This window comes from Mytilus californianus, unplaced genomic scaffold (genome assembly GCF_021869535.1).
Source record: "Mytilus californianus isolate M0D057914Y unplaced genomic scaffold, xbMytCali1.0.p SCAF_4, whole genome shotgun sequence".
Taxonomy (NCBI): domain Eukaryota; kingdom Metazoa; phylum Mollusca; class Bivalvia; order Mytilida; family Mytilidae; genus Mytilus; species Mytilus californianus.
In genome coordinates this window covers 37416347-37441234 of record NW_026262690.1, presented here as the reverse complement: position 1 = coordinate 37441234, position 24888 = coordinate 37416347, and the positions used below count along the sequence as shown (strand labels likewise).

General features: G+C 32.5%; 1 protein-coding gene across 5 annotated transcripts in view; it reads left to right on the top strand.

Moving 5' to 3' along the window:
* The window catches only part of LOC127698259 (disks large homolog 1-like), a 428947-nt gene that overhangs the window by 291323 nt on the left and 112736 nt on the right, over positions 1-24888 (top strand). For 3 of the 5 annotated variants that reach the window (XM_052201635.1, XM_052201634.1, XM_052201633.1), the window contains exons 2-4: positions 5180-5311; positions 7564-7697; positions 9027-9191. The exons of the other annotated variants lie outside the window; for them this stretch is intronic. In XM_052201635.1, coding sequence (XP_052057595.1) covers positions 5180-5311; positions 7564-7697; positions 9027-9191 — 431 coding nt within the window. The remainder of the gene's footprint in view (positions 1-5179; positions 5312-7563; positions 7698-9026; positions 9192-24888) is intronic. 5 annotated transcript variants of the gene reach the window in all.

Below are 24888 nucleotides of genomic sequence, written 5' to 3'. Positions count from 1 at the left end.
AAATTTTATTATGCAAGCTCTTATTCAAGATACAACATTTTAAAACGTTTTCGTTATATTTTACCTATAAATTGGCGCAAAAGCACCATTTATTTTTGACGTAAAAATGAAATAGAACCTTGTGGCGCAAATGAAATTCTGCTTTTTAGCTCACATGGGCCAAGTGAGCTTTTCTCATCACTTGGCGTCCGTCGTCGTCCGTTAACTTTTACAAACATCTTCTCCTCTGAAACTACAGAGCCAAATTTAACCAATCTTGGCCATAATCATCATTAGGGTATCTAGTTTAAAAAATGTGTCGGATGACCCCGCCTGCCAACCAACATGGCCGACAAGGCTAAAAATAGAACAAAGGGTTAAAATGCAGTTTACAGCTTATATCTCTGAAACTAAAGCATTTAGAGCAAATCTGACATGGGGGTAAAAATGTTTCGCAGATTGAAATCTATCTGCTATGAAATTTTCCGACGAATCAGACAACCTGTTGTTGGGTTGCTGCCCCTGAATTAGTAATTTTGAGGAAATTTTGCAGTTTTTATACGACCGCAAAATTTTTGGTATCACGTCGTCGTCGTCGTCGTCCGAAGACATTTGGTTTCTAGACAATAACTTTAGTAAATGTAAATAGAAATCTATGAAATTTAACACAAGGTTTATAACTTTAAAAGGAAGGTTGGGATTGATTTTAGGGGTTATAGTCCTAACAGTTTAGGAATTAGGTGCCAAAAAGGGGCCCAAATAAGCATTTTTCTAGTTTCCAGACAACAACTTGTGGAACGGTGTGTGGATCTCTCTGAAATGATACCACAAGTTTCCAAAGGGATGGTTAGGATTGGCTTTGGGGGTTATGGCTCAAACCATTTAGGAATTAGGGGCAAATAAGGGGGAAAAACAAGGGTTTCCTGGTTAATGGACAATTAAAAAAAAATACAATGTTATGTTTGGATTACCTCCCTTACACTGCTTTTAAATTATGTATAAAGAAATGTTGTATTGTCTTGAGGTGATTAGCTGTTAATTTATTTTTAGAAGTTACTATTTAAAAATGCTGATTATATTTTAAGGAATATTAATTTTAGCCATGATTATCTATGTCATTTTAAGACTTTTATGATGTATTTAAATGGATAATTATGGTTCCTAACTCCATTGGAAATTTGAATTGAGATTATGACCATATCTTGAGGGAAAGAATTTTTTTTATTTCATAAAAGCCAAAAAAGGGGGGGTGTCAATTTTTTTTTTGGGGGGGGGGGGGGGGGGGTCAATTCGCAACAGCATAGTGTATTGCACAAAAGCAAAAAATTGAATATAAATTCACATCATATAACCAATTCTAAGTTCTTGGACTACAGTTATTCTGTGTCAGAAACCTATTATGTGTCAAATATTTAAATACAATCCAAATTAAGACCTGTATCATGCGCGAATATTGTGTCCATTTTTGCCCCAACTGTTCAGGGTTGGACCTCTGCGGTCGTATCCAGCTGCGCTCAGTGAAGCAATTTATTGGTTATTATCTTGAATATTAATATAGATAGAGAAAAACTGTAAATAGCAATAATGTTCAGCAAAGTAAGATCTACAAAAAATCAAATTACCAGAATTGTCAATTGACCCCTTAAGGAGTTATTGCCCTTTATATGCAATTTTTATACGCCTGTTTACGGGACCTATTATGGTATACCGTTGTCCGTCTATCCGTCCGTCGTCAACATGTCGGACATTAACTCAAAAACGCTTAAAATAATATGCATGAAACTTTGGTGAATTGTTTATATCTATTGACGTGAGCTCCCTTTCGTTTTTTTTTATAAATTTCAGATTTACCGTTTCTGAATTTTGGGGTTTTATTCATAAAAAAGGGGGATCTTCCAGTTTTCTGACAATAACTAAAAAATGCTTTCAGCAGTTCTCTTGAAACTTTGGTGAATTGTTTATATTTGTTGATGTAAGCTCCCTTCAGAATTTTATAAATATTAGATTTTACATTTCTGAGATGGGGTTTTATTCATTAAAAAAGGGGGGAGTTTCCAGTTTTTGGACAATAACTCAAAAATGCTTTAAGCAGTTGGCATGAAACTTTGGTGAATTATTTATAGCTATTGATGTATCTCCCTATTGATTTTCATAAATTTCAAATATGACATTGAGAAGAAATTGAACTTTATTTGTTTATAGTCTGACAACAGATTTACTAAGGCTGAGAAAAAAAAATCTGTGTTTCCCGTAACCCGACCGACCCTGTTTTTTAGCCCCCGACCCTAATTTTTTTATTGGATCTTCAAAAAAAAAAAAAAAAAATGGTATCAACCGAACCTGTTTTTGACACGGGCTTCTGTTAATCGACATAATTATTTATCTAACTTGTTTCTACTGGCACAGAAAGCCAGTTGAACATTTTATTTATGTCAAAAGGTATTCCAAATAGGTTAAAATCCAAGAAATTTGCACAGCAGTTGCTTCAAAACATTGCAAATTGCCGCACTTCCGGTATTTAAAACTAATTACGGAAAACCATGATAATTTTCCGGATTTCGTTTACAATGTCAAAAAAAAAAAAATCCGACCTACCAATCCTATTTTTCAAAATGATGAAGTTCTTTGACTACATTTATTCAGAAACCTTTAATATGTCAAATATTTAATTACAATCCAAATTCAGACATGTATCAAGCTTGAATATTGTGCCCATTTTTGCCCCAACTGTTCAGGATTGGACCTCTGTGGGTGTATCCAGCTGCGCTCAGCGAAGCAGTTCATTTGTAAATTTTGTAATCTTTTACAAAAATCTTCTCCACTTTAAGTGACTTAGTCTACTGGGCAAAATAGAATTAAACTTAGCCACAATTTTCAATAGGGTATCTTGATTGAAAAATGTATCCGATGACCCTGTCATCCAACCAACATGGCGGCCATGGCTAAAAATAGAACATAGGGGTTTACTATAGAAGTCTATGACTATGGGAAAATTGTAAAAAAACAATTTCAAATGGTCACAACTTGAAAACTAATTTAAATAATGATAAGGGGTCTTCAGTAACTATTGTAAGATTACAATGGGATGACCTGCTTTTAACTTAACTACTGGGCCAAATTAAACCAAACTTGGCCTCACTCATTATAAGAGTATCTGATACTATTTATTATGATTTTAACCTTATTTTACGTGATTTCCAAAACCACAGTAGATACAGGTGAGTGACACAGGCTCTTGAGAGCCTTTTGTTTCTCAAAAATTAGCGCAAATGCAATGTACCCTCAGATAATCAAGCCACATGTAATTCTATGTACCTGTAAAAATTAAGTTTTTTTTTTTATTTAGACATGTTAGAATAATTGATAAAGCAATTTTATATACTTATGTACATGTATACCTAATAGTATTTAATATCATTTCCCCTAAGAACTAAATTAGTCATTATTCATGTTAATAGTTGAAGTAACATACAAATATCATTCTTTATTTATAAACTGAATCATGCCAAACAAATAAAGTTAAAATAAATTTCCCATCAACCAATGTTTTACTTCAAATTTAAAGTTAATTCTGTCAAAAGAACCATGAAAATTTCAATTGACCAGTATTTGCCAGGATTGGATATCTGATTGTTTATAATATCTATCCCTTGCAATGGAATATGAAGGTTTTCAGAGGGATCAATCTAGCAACTAATTCAAATACTGGAAAAGTCATTAATTAAAAGTTGCTGCCATTGATCTTAACAAATCTGCTTATGAATATTTTTGCTAAAATCCAAACATGTACAGGCTTAATAATCAATAATCACCTGTGTACAGGTTCATTTTTTATGGGCTTCTGTTGCCATTGATTTTTAACTAATTTGAATTTCACTGATAGACCATAATTTTGGGAGAGATCCATTTGCGCCAAAAATGCGTCCTTTTGCGCCACAACTTTTTTTATCCAATGCTACGTTTGCGCCACCTGTTTTAAAATTACATAGTTTCATTTGCGCCAATTAAAAGAAAAATGACTTCCCTCCTCCTTTATCAGGGCTTGGGACCGGCAGTTTTCACTGGCGGAGTTAAAGTCATTTTAAGTCATTTAATGGAATACTTTAAAACATAAAACTATGTACAGTCGGACATCATATATATTTGATTAAGAAGTTAAAGGCTGGAATTTGTAACTCATTACACATACAAAGTCTCTGTGGCTGAGTTCACCTTCTGCATATTTCATGTACTTTTGAACGGCAAAAGTTTCCTTTTCTGATACATGTCTAGTTCTAACTATATATATATATTAATCTTTAATATGTACGATCAATATGTGTTCAGGTAAATTGGCGCAAATGAGTTCCAAATATTGGCGCAATTGATACATTTGGAAAAAAAAATTGGTGCAAATGATACCCCTGAAACACAGTAATTGGCGCAAAAGGACTGCTGCCATTATTTTTATCTAAATAAAATATCAACTGAATGACTAACACATGTTCTGTTGATCATCGGGTCATAATGTCATTATGACCCTCTGGGACACTTGAAAAATATTACCTTTGATACCATAAACTCAAAGTGAGTTAAAATAGTTTTATATTCTTATCTTTAAAATATAGTAAAAATGTGGTTAGTATAATGATGCAGTCTAATAAAATATACTGATTTACAATTGACACCCACACTTAGACATTATTCAATCCTGAGGTGCATGCTTATAAATTATGAAGTTTGTCCTTAAAAATGATAGGCTAGTTCACTTTGTTGTAATGTAAAATTCTGTAGTTGGAGTTTGTGTATTCAAGTAAACTACCTTTTTACTCTTGAAACATTACACCTGTAAAATTCCAGGTTGGCCTGTGGATTTAAGAATGTACATGTACAGCCCCCTGCCCTGTGCTGTGAAAATTTGAGTGTGAAGACAAAGAGATTTAAAAACTGTGTGCGGAATTTCACTTTGTAGTGTGTAAATACCTGCAATTTGAATCATAATTCCACTATAAATATTTATATTTAAGATAAATGTATTAAATTTGGACAATTTAGGATACAATGTACAATGTATCTAAAGATTATACCTGCTGTAAACATGGTAAAAGTAACAATGTTGAGTTTATTAAAATTTGAGAGGTCACTGCAAACATGTGCATGTTGCTTTCAAACAAGATGTTTAATATTACTAGGTAACTTTCTTGTTTTCTTCTGTTCATAGATGCCCACAGGGCTTTAGAATTGTTAGAGGACTACCATTCGAGGCTTAGCCTACCACAGGACACTCAGCTCAAGGTTGCCATAGAGAAAGTCATAAGAATTTTCAAAAGTCGCCTATTTCAGGCACTTCTTGGTATGTTAAATAAATATTTACACACATGCATTAATGTCATTTACTGTTGTTGTACATTATAATTTATTGCTAACCAAATGAAAGTTTTCCACAGTCATCTCCTCTTAGTCAAGGTATTTAAACTTTTGTCAGTTCACTTGACCCATTGAATAAATACAATAACTATTGTTCACTGTGTAGTTTATTCACTTGGACCTTTAAATTTCTTTTAAGGGAAATCCATCATTCATTTATTAATTTACCTGACCAAAAAAATGATCTTCTTAGTAGATGAATATACATGTTTCAACTCACAAAACTGCATGTGATATTGTATTTATTCAATATCAATAATATATTTTCAATCTGTTCAATATAAACACTGATCTAATTATATCATGATTTCTGACCAAATTTTTAGTATTGTTCCTATTGAAATTTGCATTTTTTTAGGTGTTTGTTTATAGAACACATTTAAGAAGGCCTTGATTTAAATGTTGTCATTTTCCAGTTTTCATTTGTCAAACACATTAAAAAAATATTTCAATAGGTACAATAATTAAAATTTTGTAAGAAATCAACTTTTAATGTTTTTAGATTGAAAATGTATTATTGATATTGAATTAATACAACATCACATGCAGTTTTGCGTGTCCTTATTGAGTATTTGTACATGTATTTTCATCATTGCAATCTACATTTTTTGTTCAGGTAAATTAATCAATGAGTGATGGATTTCTCTTAGAAGAAATTTAAAGGTCCCATTGAATAAACTCCACCGAGAACAATAGTTATTGTATTTCTTAGATGGGACAAAACTTACAAAAGTTTAAATCGACAGTCAGTGAACCTGGAAAAGTATCATTTCTTTCCCAATAACAGAATGGAAGCAAATTATTATTTTGTTTATGAATATATACTATATTTTACCTATATATGACATGTAAGCCCTGGGAAGTTACACTGGTGTTCGGTAGACATATTAGAGGTTCATAAAACCAAATTTATTGTCCCCCGCGTAATGCGTTGCGGGGGACATGGAAATACTGATCGTCCGTCCATGTGTCCGTCCGTCCGGTCTTGTTAGCACTCTACCAGGTACAATTCTTTGCCAGATTTTTATAAAAAGTTTTATAATGGTGGCTGATCAACTTTTTTTAAAAGAGTTATGCCCCTTGGAAATATTGAATTTATCGAAAATGTCCTCGTTAGTGCTCTCACGGGTGCAATTCTTGCCAGATTTATAAAACTTATACTATATGTTGTTATCAGCAATATCTCGGACAAGTTCAATAATGGTTGACGATTAACTTTTTTTTTAAAGAGTTATGCCCCTTGGAAATATTAAATTTATGGAAAATGGCTTCGTTAGCATTCTCACGGGTACAATTCTTGCCAGATTTTTATAAAACTTATACTTTAGGTTAATATCAGCAATATCTCGGGACAAGTTCTATAATGGTGGCCGATCAACTTTTTCGAAAAGAGTTATGCCCCTTAGAAATATTAAAGTTATGGAAAATGGCCTCGCTAGCGCTACAAAAATTAAGTGTTTTATTTAGTTATTGCGACCTTGTATTTTCGAAAGATAAAATATGTGCAACGCGGGGGACATTGGAACTCTGTTCTTTTATTAAGTTTGGATTTGAGCTTTAGTAATACATGTACCAACATTTCATTTTTTGTATAATTTAGTTTGTTAAAGTCATGTATGTGTCTTTTATAGAAACAAAATAACATTAATAATTTCTATGTCCCCTTCCCCCTATATTTTAAATGTTAAAGATAGACCACTCTTCATTTTTTAAGAAAGATTCTATGCAATCTGGCCATTTGAGTTTTTGACTCAATTTTTCTACTACCACATTTTTACAATATGTACAGGAACCACATTAATTTATTTTGCATGATACACAATGATAAAGGCGTATATTGAATTCTTGTTAGATCTTTTAAACTGAATATTGTTGCATATAAAAAACAAGTGTTTTGATATCATAAATAATTACACACACATACAAATTTACTGGTACTTGCTTAAATTTTCCAATTTAGTAACAGTTACTGCATTACAAATTTATGATAACGGTTTTATATTTTGCAAAACAAAGCAAAGACTGAAGTACTTAATATGGCATGTGCAGTGGCTAAAATTATGTGAATGGTTGTAACCCATTAAAATGAACTATTTACAGTTCCACACCAGCATTACAAATGTACCTGGTATGGAGCTAATTAAGAATACAAAGTGTAATACCAATTTGTGTTTTCAGACATACAAGAATTCTATGAGTATACATTGTTAGATGACACAAAATCTACACAACAGAAGACATTGGAGACCTTACAGATAGCTAACAAGTGGGAGAGAGAACCACCTATCACTAATGCTCATCCTAAACTTGAGGTTCTTATTGTACCTAGAAATGTTTTTTTATGCTTTTGCAGGAAGCTGAGATAATAATATTATAATCTCAATATGTTACCAATTTAAGATGAGACAAAATTTGTATCTTATTTCTTTTCACATATAGTTATCGATAAAAATGAGCAGAACTGTCTTATAAATTGAAGGACATAGCTACATATATCAAATTGTCAAGTGTGTTTTGCAATTGCTTAATAGTTACAGTTGAAATAATATTTTTTTTGTTGTGAAAGAAATGACTTTACCACAGAATCATTTCCTCTTGCATTTCTTGGTCAAGGTATTTAAACTTTGTCAGTTCTCTTGTCCCATTGAATAAATACAACATCACATGCAGTTTTGTGAGTTGATACATGTATTTTCATCTACTTAGATGATAATTGTTTTCTTCAGTCTAATTAATCAATGAGTGATGGATTTCTCTTAGAAGAAATTTAAAGGTCCAAGTGAATAAACTACACAGAGAAAAATAGCTATTTTATTTATTCGATGGGACAAGAGAACAGACAAAAGTTTAAATACCTTGACCAAGAGGAAATGTTTCTGTTGAAAAGTTCTTTGATAATAATTCATATTGAACATAATTTTTGGCTATTTTCTAGTTTAATTTCAGTTTTTGATCCAAATTTTTGCTCAAATACATGGAAATATTTACATATGTGATCCTGGAACTGAAAAACAAAAGAATTTAAGAAATATAATGACATTGATTTCACTTGAATGCTCATGAAAAGCTGTATATTTGAAAATGAATATTTTTTTTCATAAAGAAAATACTTTGGTTCTGTTAAAGATAGATAAAAACATAAAAAAAATATATATATTCTGCAAGGTGAGTGATTTTGGCTCTAAGGATGCTTTTAGTTGAACTTGTCTCTCAATAATTTACCTCATTAGGTTAATTTATCACAAGCAGACAATTTAGACTAGGTGATGATGAAATTGAACATGAACCAGTAATCACTGGAAATTTAAGACTTGTAAAAAAATCATGTCAATGTAAGAATATGCTCAACTGACAAAATGCTAAGCTTATTTTGTAATGGTGCTTTCTTAATAAGATGAGAATATTTATCTTGGTAAGATTGATGTCATTGTTGAAGACCATACATTGACATTTTTCACTTGTTTGTTATGGGACATACTGTTTCATGCTCATTTAAAGATATTATACCTTTTATAAAGTCCTGGCATGGCGGTCATAAAAATTTCAAGCATAATTATCGTACTACGACTCAGAAATCAAATTATTTATACCAATGATCATCTGACTTTCAGAAGTTTTATTTTGCAAATTTATGTTTATAGAAAACAGCTTCACCTCCTGATGAAGAGTTACCTCCCCCTCCACCAGAGTTACGAGATAAACAGGTTGATCAAAAGACGAATGCATTAGCTTCTGTGTCCCCTGTCAAACCACCAGTTGTTACCACATACCATGAAGATGATATTGATGGCAGTCTTCCACCACCGGTAAGTACAGATATTTCCTTGTCCTTAAGTTACTCACCATTATCTTACTACATTGTTGTATCAGCAATTCCTTTAGATTTCTGTGTCACGGGCCATTTTTATGGTTTTTTAACGTACCCATGTTCTTTATTTATTAGGTTATTAGATATTCACATGACGTCCTACTTTTGTGTCTATTTCAATACTGTAAATTCAGTAGGTTATTAGATATTCACATGATGTCATACTTTTGTGTCTATTTCAATACTGTAAATTCAGTAGGTTATTAGATATTCACATGACGTCCTACTTTTGTGTCTTTTTCAATACTGTAAATTCAGTAGGTTATTAGATATTCACATGATGTCATACTTTTGTGTCTGTTTCAATACTGTAAATTCAGTAGGTTATTGGATATTCACATGACGTCCTACTTTTGTGTCTGTTTCAATACTGTAAATTCAGTAGGTTATTAGATATTCACATGATGTCATATTTTTGTGTCTGTTTCAATACTGTTAATTCAGAAAAAATTGGATGCATTTCTGTTTGCAATTGTTCAACAATGGACTAAAAGTGAAAGATTAATGATTGCAATTTCAGAAAAAACCTGTCAAAATTGTAACAAAATGCAAGTTTATGTACAGAATGATATACAAAAATGTTTTATACATATGTTCAGTTGTGACTATCAATCACAGAGGTTTGCTGTACATATGTATTGAAATTTATTTTACTGTTCTGTTGTAAAAATGAAATTGATAGTGAGTCTGAGAAATATCCAAATTGCCTCTTTTTAATCAAATTGTTACAATTTGCTGTGTTAAGATTTCTGATTAGTTCATATCTAAATAATTACTTCTTGACAATAGTTTTTGTAATGTTTTATTTATAGCCATATATCTCAGTTGCAAGAATATATATAAGGCTCTGCATCTTCATTGAATTTCAATTACTTTGGAAATTTTACAAATGCTTGTTTCCTGATATGAGTGTTAATGTAGATATAATTCTGATAGACAGTATTTGTTATTCCACTGATAAAATTAAAATAGTGATTGCTTTTTCCACTGATAAAATTGAAATAGTGTTTTGAGGAGTTGGTATAGACTTGGATCAACTTTTTATGCCCCCGCCATGGTGGAGGAGGCATTAAGTTTTACCCTTGTCCCTCTGTACGTCCCAAAATTGGTTATTGTTCTCTAACTTTAGTTTTTCTCAACCAAATGTTATTAAATTATACACAATGCTTATTACCACAAGACACAGATCAAGTTTGAATATTGGTGGCGTCACTTTTACCGTTCTAGAGTCATGTCCCTTTACCTGTGGAAAAATTGCTGAATTTTTCGTTTCCGTTCTCTTACTTAAGTTTGCCTCAACCAAATGTTGTGAAACTTTTACACAATGCTTATTTTCACAAAACACAGATCAAGTTTGAATTTTGGAGGAGTCACTTTAACTGTTCTAGAGTTATGCCCCTTTACAAATGGAAAAATTACTGAATTTTTCGTTTCTGTTCTCTAACTTTCATGACTTTAGTTTGCCTCAACTAAATGTTATGAAACTTATACACAATGCTAATTACCACAAAACACAGATCAAGTTTGAATTTTGGAGGAGTCACTTTAACTGTTCTAGAGTCATGTCCCTTTACCTGTGGAAAAATTGCTGAATTTTTTGTTTCCGTTCTCTTACTTAAGTTTGCCTCACCAAATGTTGTGAAACTTATACACAATGCTTATTACCACAAAACACAAATTTTGGTGAATCGTTTATATCTATTGAAGTAAGCTCCCTTTCGATTTTTATAAATTTTGGATTTTACGTTTACAAGTTATGAGATTTTATTCATAAAAAAGGGGGGATTTTCCAGTTTTTGGACATTAACTCAAAAGTGCTTTGAGCAGTTTTCATGAAACTTTGGTGACTGGTTTATATATCTATTAAGATAACCTCTCTTTAGTTTTTTATAAATTTCTGATATGACATTGAGGAGTTATGGAACTTTATTCTTTGAAAAAGCAACGGGCGTATCATGCGCTCATGGCGTAGCTCTTTATTGGTTAAGGTATATGTAGTTACCATGAAGTTGTGGTTAATTTGACTTGATACTTGTTAATGTGATTAGACTATTTGTATATCTGCCAAATTACTGTTTTGACCCTGATTTCACAGATTATTGCACATGTAAGTATGATTGTGTGAGGTGTGTCCTATTAATAACATACTAATATGCATATCAGAACTGCAAATGTTCAATAGAATACAATAAAATGCATGTAATCAAATAAGTGATCAAAATTATGGGACTTGACACCATCTTTTTAACTACTGACATAACCTCTGAGGATAGGCAAGTGACCCTTTTATATTTCTAAATATGAATAGATAATTATATGTTTTCTGCTCTTCGGTCGTGTTGTTGTCTCTTTGACACATTCCCCATTTCCATTCTCAATTTTAATTATAGCAGTTAAGTGTAAATAGCACATGTATGCAATAATACCTTGATTAATTTTTCGCTTGATTTCTAATCATAGATAAGATAATATTAATGCACATGACTGTTTTCCCTGAAACCTGTATAAGAAGGATATTTTTGCTGGTTGAATCAGTCTGCATAATCATTATAATAGGCGTAATCTGCCTATTGAATCCCTAGTTTCACTTTTGCAGCTGACATTCTTTTCAATGACTACACATGCTGAGTATATATGAAATCAATTTGAATTGATTTAAAATCGGTTTTTGTCTCACCTGAAGGTGAGACATGCGTGTGTCTTTTGAGGAGGCAACAGTAACAGCGTCAACAATTGTTAAGTTTTTAGCTTAAGTCAGTTTGATAGGAACTACTTGTGATAGATCAATGATATTTTTTTCATAAAGTTGAATTACTGTCATGATCAGTACATATCAGTTTGACAACTATTTCAAGGCCCTGCCCCCTAGGTCATGGTCCAGTGACCTGGAATTAATTAGCAATGTTGCTGTCCATCAGTTTGTCTTTTACTGAATTATGCCAACAAGTAAGACATATCTCTGTGTCAACAGTTTATTATGGATTTAATGAGGTCAATTTTTATGCCCCCTCCGTAGGGGAGGGGGCATTAAGTTTTACCCTTGTCCGTCTGTACTTCCGTCCGTCTGTATGTCCCAAAGTTGGTGTCCGTTCTCTAACTTCAGATTGCCTCAACCAAATGTTATGAAACTTATACACAATGCTTATTACCACAAAATACAGATCAAGTTTGAATTTTGTGGGTGTCACTTTAACCGTTCTAGAGAAATGCCCCTTTTCAAATGGACAAATTGCTGAATTTTTCGTTTCCGTTCTCTAACTTAAGTTTGCCTCTACCAAATGCTATGAAACTTATACAAAATGCTTATTACCACAAAATACAGATCAAGTTTGAAATTTGTGGGTGTCACTTTTATTGTTCTAACTTAAGTTTGCCTCTACCAAATGCTATAAAACTTATACAAAGTGCTTATTACCACAAAATACAGATCAATTTTGAATTTTGTGGGTGTCACTTTTATTGTTCTAGAGTTATGCCCCTTTACAAATGGAAAAATTGCTGAATTTTTTGTTTTTGTTCTCTAACTTAAGTTAGCCTCAACCAAATGTTATGAAACTTATACACAATGCTTATTACCACAAAATACAGATCAAGTTTGTTTTTTTGGGGTGTTACTCTTATTGTTCTAGAGTTATGCCCCTTTACAAATGGAAAAATTGCTGAATTTTTCGTTTCCATTCTCTTACTTTAGTTTGCCTCAAACAAATGTTATGAAACTTATGTGCAATGCTTATTACCATAAAACTCAGATCAAGTATGAATTTGGGTAGTGTCACTATTACCGTTTTTCAGTTACGTCCCTTTATAACTTTATATGATAGACAAGCGGGGGCATCATCTGTGTCCCATGGACACATTCCCCATTTATTTTTCTTGCAAGTCAACAATGTACCAGTGAAGTTTGGGGCTCATTTTGACAAATTGAACCAAACTGACTTCTAACAACAAATAATTTTTCCATATTTGGTTTTGGAAAATGTTTGAACTTAAAATGATTTCATATTTTATACTTGACATGTATCTTAAACAACACCAGAGAGTGTGTCATAATGTTTGTACAGTTCCTAGGTCAAAGGTCAAGGTCAAAAACTTTGGTTTCAGTTGACAACCCCATGTCCTATGGTAAAGATCGTGTCCGCTCTATATCTTGAGAACCTTTATGATTTCAAAGTTTATACTTGACATGTATATTAACCAACACCAGAGGGTGTGTCATAATGTATGTACAACTTCCTAGGTCAAAGGACAAGGTCAAAAACTTTGGTTTTCAGTTGACAACCCCATGTCCTATGGTAAAGATCGTGTCTGCTCTATATCTAGAGAACCGTTATGATTTCAAAGTTTATACTTGACATGTATATTAACCAACACCAGAGAGTGTGTCATAATGTATGTACAACTTCCTAGGTCAAAGGTCAAGGTCAAAAACTTTGGTTTCAGATGACAACCCCATGTCCTATGGTAAGGATACAAATTTTTTACCACACATTATTCACAGCAAGGCCCATAGAGATGGCTCCAATCTCAATGATGTCTAGTTCAGAGTATTATTTAAATTGTCAAGACAACAGATAAACTAGAAAGAAGATGTAAAATGATAAAATGATTTATTGAAAATCAACCAATTTTCTTAGAATGAAATCTCAGTTCATCATTTTATCATGAAACAGACAGTTTAATGGCCACAATTATTATCTTTTCCTATTGAGTAAATGGTTTCACAGAAAAAAATGACTGGTTTTGATGATTGAAATTGGATTTAATGTTCTGCCATGTAATATGGAGAGAACATAAATTTGTACTAAAGCTGTTAAAATTATTGCTATTCAAACAAGTGTAAAGCTTTATTTGTAAAGTATGGATTGAAAAAAAGATATTAAGAAATACGTTTATACATTTTTATACGACCGCAAAAAATTTTTGCGGTCGTATATTGGTATGACGTTGGCGTCGTCGTCGTCTTCTGGCGTCGTCTGGCATCGTCCGAAGACACATTGGTTTTCGCACTCTAACTTTAGTTTAAGTGAATGGATCTCTATTTTACCATAAGGTTCAATACCACAAAAGGAAGGTTGGGATTGATTTTGGGGGTTATGGTACCAACAGTTAAGGAATTAGGGGCCAAAAAGGGGCCAAAAATAAGCATTTTTGTAACTTCCAGACATAACTTGTGTGTTAGTGTATGGATCTCTCTGACATTGTACCACAAGGTTCCATATCACACAGGGAATGCTGGGATTAATTTTGGGGGTAATTGCCTCAAAATATTAGGAATTAGGGGCCAAAAAAGGGGCAAAAAACAAGCATTTTTTCAGTTTCATGACAATAACTTGTGTGTAAGTGTATGGATCTTTCTGAAATTGTACTACAAGGTTCCATATCACAAAGAGAAAGCTGGAATTGAGTTTGGGGGTAATTGCCCAAAACGTTTAGCAAAAAGGGGCCAAAAATAAGCATTTTTCTAGTTTCCAGACAATAACTTGTGTTCAAGTGTATGGATCTCTCTGAAATTGTACCACAAGGTTCCATATCACACAGGGAATGCTGGGATTGATTTTGGGGGTAATTGCCCAAAACGTTTAGGAATAAGGGGCCAAAAAGGGGCCAAAAATAAGCATTTTTCTAGTTTCCAGACAATAACTTGTGTTCAAGTGTATGGATCTCTCTGAAATTGTACTGCAAGGTACCATACCACAAAGGGAAGGCTGGGATTGAGTTTGGGGGTGATGAATCATAAGGGGGTCCAAAAAATATGGGGGGGGGGGGGGGATTTTTTTTTTTTCCTTTTTTTTTTCTTTTAAAATTTTCCATTTTAAGTTGGTTATTTCTGTTTTATATTTAAAAGCAAATAATAACGATATGGTAGGAGATACACACCAAACAGAATGTGTAAATTATTATAAAATAAGTATTGTGCAATAGCAAGAAATTTTCAATTGCACAGTATTGCACAATAGCAAGAAATCTTCAATTGCACAGTATTGCGCAATAGCAAGAAATCTTCAATTGCACAGTATTGCGTAATAGCAAGAAATATCCAATAGCACAATATTGCGCAATAGCAAGAAATTGTCAATTGTACAGTATTGCGCAATAGCAAGAAATATTCAATTGCACAGTATTGTACAAAAGAAGATACTTCGTATAAATTGCTTATTTCTTGACCAATTTCAATGGGGTTTTATTCTTGAATTCTTGGGGTTCTTTAATATGCTGATTCTAACCATGTATTAAATTTTTGGATTTTGGGCCCCGTTTTTAAATTGGTCCACATTGAGGTCCAAAGGGTCCAAAATTAAACTTTGTTTGATTTCATCAAAAATTGAATTATTGGGGTTCTTTGATATGCCGAATCTAACCGTGTATTTAGGTTCTTAATTTTTGGTTCTGTTTTCAAATTGGTCTACATTAAGGTCCAAAGGGTCCAAAATTAAACTTAGTTTGATTTTAACAAAAATTGAATTCTTAGGATTCTTTGATATGCTGAATCTAAACATGTATTTAGATTTTTGATTATGGGCCCAGTTTTCAAGTTGGTCCAAATCGGGGTCCAAAATTAAACTTTGTTTGATTTCAACAAAAATTGAATATATGGGGTTCTTTGATATGCTGAATCTAACCATGTATTTAGATTTTTGATTTTTGGGCCCCATTATCAACTTTGTCCACATTGAGGTCAAAAGGGTCCAAAATTAAACTTTGTTTGATTTCATCAAAAATTGAATTCTTGGGGTTCTTTGATATGCTGAATCTAACCATGTATTTAGATTTTGGATATTGGACCATAATAGTTGAATGTCCAATTTAAAACTTTTAAGTTCTTAGACCACATTCATTCTGTGTCAGAAACCTATGCTGTGTCAAATATTTAATCACCATCCAAATTCAGAGCTGTATCATGATGGAATGTTGTGTCCATACTTGCCCCAACTGTTCAGGGTTCGACCTCTGCGGTCGTATCAAGCTGCGCCCTGCGGAGCATTTTATTTGAATTTTACAAGCAAGAAGATAAAGTAAATCATCCTCCCCAATCCTGCTTGTAGTTGTGATTGCAATAGCCATTCCTTCAGAGCCTTTACTACCCTCCATTCCTTTTTTATACGCCCATTTACAGGACGTATTATGGTATACCGTTGACTGTCCGTCGTCAACATGTCAGACATTAATTCAAAAACGCTTGAACTAATATGTATGAAACATTGGTGAATTGTTTATATCTATTGACATGAGCTCCCTTTCGTTTTTTTATAAATTTCAGATTTACCATTTCCGAGTTTTGGGGTTTTATTCATCAAAAAAGGGGGATTTTCGAGTTTTCAGACAATAACTCAAAAACAATTTCACAAATTTGCATGAAACCTTTGTGAATTGTTCATATCTATTGACGTGAGCTCCCTTTCGTTTTTTATAAATTTAGGACTTACTGTTACCGAGTTTTGAGGTTTTATTCATTAAAAAAGGGGGGATTTTCCAGTTTTCGGACAAAAACTCAAAAACAATTTCACCAATTTGCAAGAAACTTTGGTAAATTGTTTATTTCTATCAACATGAGCTGCCTTTTGATTTTTATAAATTTCAGACTACACATTTCCGATTTATGGGGTTTTATTCATTACAAAAAGGGGGATTTTCCAGTTTTCGGACAATAACTCAAAAATGCTTTCAGCATTTTTTATGAAACTTTGGTAAATTGTTCATATCTATTTTTGTAAGCTCCCTTTTGATTTTTATAAATTTTCGATTTTATGTTTCCGAGCTATAAGATTTTAGTTGTTATAATCTGACAACAGATTTACTAAGTATTACGCAACAGCACAGTGTATTGCACAACAGCAAGAAATCTTTCATATAACTAATTTCAAGTTCTTTGACTACATTTATTCAGAAACCTATAATATATCAAATATTTTATTACAATCCAAATTCAGACCTGTATCAAGCTTGAATATTGTGTCCATTTTTGCCCCAACTGTTCAGGGTTGGACCTCTGCAGGCGTATCCAGCTGTGCTCAGCGAAGCAGTTTATTAGTACTGCTACAGCTGAACTGTGTTGAAAGCAGTTAGTTCAATCTTGCAACTTGTTGTTCATAAACTCTTTGCAGATGTTGTGTAAAATAGAGAATATTGTACAAAGTAGCCAAAGTCTGGTTGGGAGGGAGTCATTTTGTGACCACTGTTAATGGTTTAACCCCCAGGTATTTACTTTTATCCTAAATGCATGCATAAGTAGTTCAGAATCACAAGGTGGTATTATATATGATCAGAACAATTCTCATCTGTACTCAAATTGCATACAATCTTCAACAGGGTAATTCATCGCACAAGTTTGTTATTGGGTAAATTTCTTTACTCCAGTCATGTTTTTCATACCATGTGTGCCATAATTCTCTTGCTTTTGATATGGGGGTTTATTGTCCAAATTAGCCTACAAAAAGTCAATTGTATAAATAAAAAATCCCAAGATTTTCTAATCCCTGAATTTGTCATGTACCACGATTTGTGGGTCACTGCTATTTACTCATGAGTCAAATATTTCAGGCCCTTCCCGTAATCAATCTCCCCTACTCTCAATGTAACTTAACCATTGTAGATCGACTTAATAATCCTTGTTAAACTACTCTAAGAAAAACAAAAACCGTGCCAATATTTTGCCATAGAAAATTTTGTATTAAACGAATTTGCTAGCTCGGTAACTGGTAACGGAAATGAACTAAATCCGTAATTTTTATGCCCCCCTCCGTCGCGGAGGGGGCATAAAATTTTACCCTTGTCCATCCATACGTTCGTATGTCCGTCCCAATATTGGTTTCTGTTCTCTTACTATAGTTTGCCTCAACCAAATGTTATGAAACTTATACACATTGCTTTTTACCACAAAACACTGATTAAGTTTGAATTTTGGTGGCCTCACTTTTACTGTTCTAGAGTTATACCCCTTTACAAATGGAAAAATTGCTGAATTTTTGTTTTTGTTCTCTAACTTAAGTATGCCTCAACCAAATGTTATGAAACTTATACAAAATGCTTATTACCTCAAAACTTAGATCAAGTACAAATTTGGGTAGTGTCACTTTTACTGTTCTTGAGTTATGTCCCTTTATAACGTTATATGCAAGCGGGAGCATCATTTGTGTCCCATGGACACATTTCCCATTTATTTTTTAAATAAAAAGTCCAGGCAGTATGATTTCAGAGGGGTGGGCGGGGATGAAAATCTATTAATTAATTTTATTGGCCTTAAAGTGTCCTTTTATAACATAGTAAACAAGGCTATTGTATTTCTCATACAATAGTTATAACTGCACAAAAATAATCACAAATATCTGTTATAAATATTTTATGACAAACTGTCCTTCTACTACTATTTTTTTTTACCACAAAATGAAGAAATAATTATAAACAAAAGGAAAGGCAAGTATAGCCAAGAAAGTATTGGATTGAATTATAATGGTAATATAAACGGCCAGTTCAGAATAGAAAGATTTATTAGTGGGATGACAGTTCAGCCAACTTTAATATTTTACAAATCACAGTCTGCAAATTCTGATTAGGAATTTTATTCATTGCTTGGAATGTGGTATTTCTATAAGCATTGTCATGAAAAAATGAAAAATGGTCTTTTGCCTCATTTGTGTTGAATTTAATGTTGTTTGCTCAGTTTCCCATAAAAAAAAAATTGTTTGAAAATGGATTTATTTGGAATTTCCAACATTTGACAGTTATTCGTGGTCATGAGAATGTCTTGTTTTCTGACGAGTTTGTATAAATTTCATGGCAGGAAATATTGGAAAATTGACAATATGAATATTGTTACATTAGTTTCTGGACATGCAATTAATACAGAAAGCTATTAGATCATATGACTATCAAATATTGTGTTCTAGGACACTAACTTTGTTAATACCATGACTAAATGAAGACTTGAAAGACAATTAAGGGAATATTTTTTGTAGTTCTGACAATGTTTATGGATTTTGCAATAGGATTTTTCCTTTACTGTGTGATTGAATGGAGTGTCATTGAGACTCAGAACTATTAATTAAAATGAAAGATAGCTCTGATTCAAAGAATGCAAAGTACCTTGGATCAATCTTTTCTTTCTGGGTGTTCCGTTCCAGAAACAAAGGACGATCTGTTAGCTTTAAGAAGTATGTAGATACAATTATGTATGACTATGAGGATGGTTCAGTGAATTACATATTGGTAAGTCTAAGTGGATTTGTATTATGGTAGTAAGATCAGTTTTTTGTTTGTTTCATTAAAGTCTGCTTTTGGAAGGATTTTTTTTAACATAAGTTTTATAATTCCAATAAAGCTTTCATTTTAGTGCACCTGTCTTCATAGATTTCCGTCATTATTTACTTTGACAAGAATCTTCTCTTCATTTGACCAATTTCAACCAAATTTGAAACTGAATAATGACTTAGGGTATTTTGTATAAAGTTTTTTTTCATTCCTGCCTATCAACCAACATGTCTACCATGGCTAACAAAAACATGATGGTACAATTCATTTAAAACCCAAATTAAATCATGAAAATCAGAAGGAGCAGAAATGCTCAGAATGTCATGATCTACCTACTTCCTTTTTTCCATCAAAAGTATCAGATGAACCCTTACAGGAGTTATTGCCTGTAAATGATGATTTTTGTCTCGCCTTGACTGAGTCAAAAAGCGCGACATAGGTATGCTGTTTCTGGCAGTGGCGGTGTCATCGTCAACAATGTATTAGTTTGTGATTAGGTCAGTTAATGGGGAACCACTAGTGGTAAGTCAATGATATTTGGTATGCAGTTGAATAAGCATTGGCACATCTCATTTCCATGGAGATTATTTGGCTCCGCTCCCTCAGTCATGGTCTATTGACTTTAAAACTTTTGCTTAGTTAACATGTATCAGTTTGTGATTAGGTCAGTTCAAGGGGAACCATTAGTGGTAAGTCAATGATAATTGGTATGCAGTTGTATAAGCATTAGCATATCTCATTTCCATGGAGAATATTTGGTCCCGCCCACTCAGTCATGGTCTATTGACTTTGAAACTTTTGCTTAGTTTACATGTATTAGTTTGTGATTAGATCAGTTTAAAATGAACTGCTAATGTTAATTCAATGATATTTGGTATGCAAATTTATTGGCATTTGCAAGTCCTGTTTCCATTGAGATTATATACCCCAATGGTATTTGGTATGCAAATTTATTGGCATTTGCAAGTATCGTTCCAATGGAGATTATATAGCCCCACCCCCTCATCATGGTTCATTAACTTTGAAGCTTTTACATATAGTTTACAAGTCAATGTTTGTGTTTAGGTTTGTTGAAAAGGAACGGCTTAGGATAAGTCTATGGTATTTGGTATGCAGTTGTATTAGCATTGGCACATCTCATTTCCATGGAGATTGTTTTGCCATGTACCTTCAGTCATGGTTCATTGACTTTGAATATTTGCATAACTTACATGTTAAAGTATTGCTATTTTAATTTCAACATTTGCATTATCAAAAGTACAAAAAGGCGAGACATATCTCTGTGTTAACAGTTTATTTATTAATTATTGAGTTTGCGCTTATTATCACAATTTTTTTTGACAGGTTAGCAATTCAGGCTCAAAGGAGCCCCTTGTTCTGTTATATTTCATCTTCTGTCCTTTTTTTATACAACCGCAAAAGTATATTGGTATCACATCGTTGTTGGCGTCAGCTTCGTCTGAAGACATTTGGTTTCCGGATGATAACTTTTAGTTTAAGTGTATAGATCTCTATGAAATGTAACCAAAGGTTCAATACCACAAAAGGAAGGTTGGGATTGTTTTTGGGGATGATGGTCCCAACCGTTTAGGAATTATGGGCCAAAACAAGCATTTTTCTAGTTTCAGGACAATAACTTGTGTACAAGTATTTTGATTGCTCTGAAATTGTACCACAAGGTTCAATACCATAAGTAGAAGGTTGGGATTCATTTTGGGGGTAATTGCCCAAACCGTTCAGGAATTTGGGGCCAAAAAGGGTAAAAAAGGATCAAGTATTTTTCTAGTTTTCAGACAATAACTTGTGTTTAGGTGTATGGATGTCTCTTAATTTGCACCACATTTTACAGAAAGAAAATTTCTTCAAAATTAATTTTTTTGGAAGGGGGTAAAAAAAAAAATTTTGGGGGGGGGACAATTTTTTTTTTTCAAAAAGAAAATTATCTTCAAATATTTTTTTTTTTGAGGGGGGTGGTAAAACAAATTTTTTTTTTGGTGGGGGGGGGGGGGGGGGGCAATTTTTTTTCCTCAAGATTTAAGAAATTGTCAATTTTCCAAAGAAAAAATTGAGGGTCACAATTTATTTTGCTAATTCTTTGTATATAGTCTGAAAACAGATTTACTAAGTATTGCGCAACAGCACAGTGTATTGCACAACAGCAAGAATTATCTTCAATTGAATATAAGTTCAATTCATACAACCAATTTCAAGTTCTTTGACACATTTATTCTGTGTCAGAAACCTATAATGTGTCAAATATTTAATTACAATCCAAATTCAGACCTGTATCAAGCTTGAATATTGTGTTCATTTTTGCCCCAACTGTTCATGGTTGGACCTCTGTGGTCGTATCCAGTTGCGCTCGGCGAAGCAGTTTATTAGGTGTTACATTTAGCTTGCAATGTCTCCTTTTTACTAGCAGTTATCACTATCTTGAAAACTTTAACCCTTTTCCTCAAAATAAATGTATATAACTAGAAAAAGGCTCATAAATTTATGAAACTATGGGACCAAAAATCTACCTTTTCCTTACTCATTATTATACAATTTATTGAAACTTTTTCACATTTTTTATCATATAATGTTATTGTGCACTTTTTTTTATTTCAATCATTTTCATAGTTTCCTCATCAAATGATGTTCACACTACAGTACACATTTATACCCCCTTCTCCTAAACCCCTTATCATAATTTATTGAAATTTTCTCAGAATTCTCACCATATAAAGGCATTAATGCACATTCTATTTTGATTTTTATCTCAATTATTTTGAGGTTTCTTATTAAATCATGTACTTTGCAAGGAGTATCATTTTGTGATCTTTGCTTATATAGTAAGTACCTTTATAGTAATTTTGTGATGAGCAGGCAATATAAATATTTCTTAATAGTCTCTTAACTTAAGGATATAATCTTACTGGTCATTGCTGATGGCTTTGCTTTGTACTCCATACTATTATCTGTTGCATGTCTGTTTAAAGAAAAGGATCTCATATCTCAGTGTGAAATAAATCAATTATTATATTCTTGTGATTTTCTGTCATCTAAATGCTAACTCATTATTTAGTTTGTTGGAGAATTTCCTAGAAAATGTCTAAAATCTTTTATAGTTTGTAAAGTCGATTATATACATTTATGGTACAAAGGATTATAGAATTGTGTCCTGATAAAGAGTAGGAGCATTATGATTGATTCTTAAAACCCCCCACTCATTGAAGGTTGGTTTGATGTTCGAAGTTAACTAAGATTTGGAATAATATCATATTAATGTTTATTTAAGCTCCTGTTTTGTAGACTTTTCATTTTTCCGGTAGAAAAAAAGTGATTTGAATTCTGTTTAATTTACGATCATATCAAATAAAGGTATTTAAACAGGTCTACTGTCTTTTTTTCTTGAACAATTTTCTTCACATTTTTACAGAGGATGACCTTGAGGTCATTCCGATGTATTGCTATCGCCTAAATTTCCATTATGCAAATTAGTTTTGGGATTTCAACCGATCTATAAAAATTATAGATCCGCGGTCATTACAAGGGAAAAAAGTGCATTTTTATACCTGCGATTCCGTTCTCCGTTCGTACGATGTTTCATCAAAAAATGGAATCATTTCAGTTGTTGATTTAGTACTGAAAATTTGACTGAATTATCTCCTTATTAAATACGGTTTTATATGTTTAATAGGTGTTTAAGAAAGAGGTCAGGTGCTCATGTTCATTCATAAAATTATCGTTCATTCATGAATTTATCGTAAAATCAAAATCACTACACAGGTCACACAGGTTGTATACGTAGTGTCAAAAGATTACCTGTATAGTATCTAAAAATAGACAAACTTAACTGACTCCCCTTACTGTAGTGTGTGATAACATTTTGTGAGGGAATTCGATGTTTGCTATACCACTGTTCATTTCAACGCACTTTATGACGATACCACTTTATCAATATGAATGAAATTTTTTGCAGTGTTTTAAGAAATAATTTTACTTTAAAATCGCGTATCATTTGTGAACTATTAAATGTTTTACAAGGACGAATTTTCTGTATAAAGTCAATAATTGTGTGAACTTTTGAAGCCCAAACTTTTTATAGCCTTAAATACGCTAATGAAAGATCCGAAAACTATACCCATACAGAACGACATGTTTTTGAAATTGTAGCAAAACTTTTGGTTGACAAATTTTAATTCGTTATTGCATAAATATTAACTTGAAATATCTGTCATTTTCTCCCTACCCAATTTACCTCTATTACTCATTATGATGTGGACTTGACATTGTTATTGAATCTTATGCAATTTGATTGGATTAAGTTATTATTAGATTACCTTCAAACTGTTCATGCTTTTTCGTACGAGTATATTGATTAAATCAGAGCGTGCATGAATGTGTACAGAAAATTAAATGACCTGCAAACTGGACACTGGACCAGTCCATATTACGTTTTATCAATGAATAGATTTTTTTTTTATTTCCCAAATTACAGGGCCCATAAAGGGCATAAAATCAGATACAATTGATTTACATAATTGGTAACAACAACAATAATAGCGGCATATAAATAGATATTTAGTATATAAGCATTGGTCAGAATCAGATGAACGAAACTTAAGGTATGAAAGGTAACAATTGCCACTTTTTATCTTTTCACATAATTTTCCACATACACATTAGATAAATTATTTTTGAAAGCCTATTGTGGAGAAAAAAGAGAAAGTTTACTGTATTAACGTTCTATTCCATTAAATACGCCATTTTTCGAAGATAAATGCAGAAAAACATTTATGAACGGCTACGCCAGGTAAAATTGTTGTTTATCCTAAAAAAAAATACAATTTTCAGTTTCATTAGAATATTATAATAATAATAAATCCCAAATTTATGTAGTCATTAGATAAAGTCCTTATATGTCCGATCCGCCTATTTTTGGACATCAAAAGACAGTCCGATCGTTTTAAGGTCAATTTCGTCTACCTCACACAATCTTGTTAGGCACTATAATGAAATGGACCTGAAATTTATTTCACATGTTTCCTGAAAATTGATAAATATCAAAGCAACATAGAGCTGTTTGTTCTAGTTCGTATAATGACAATTTAATGTCATGTTTTTTTGTGATGACCCCCCTTTTCGGGATTGCATCAGAATTATAGTTATCTCGTATCGCATGAGGATGACACAAGTCAACTGAGCAATTATGTTTGGGACTTAGTTTTAAGAAATGATGTCAAAGTAACATTATGAAAATATTTTTAGTAAGCTGAAATATATATTTATTTTTTGCATGTTTATGTCTTGTAAGATATTTTATTTCTGTCCCGTTTTTCAACATTTGCGTCTGGAAAGTTGAAATGTTTTAACTGAATGGTTAATTTAAATTAATTATGAAAATG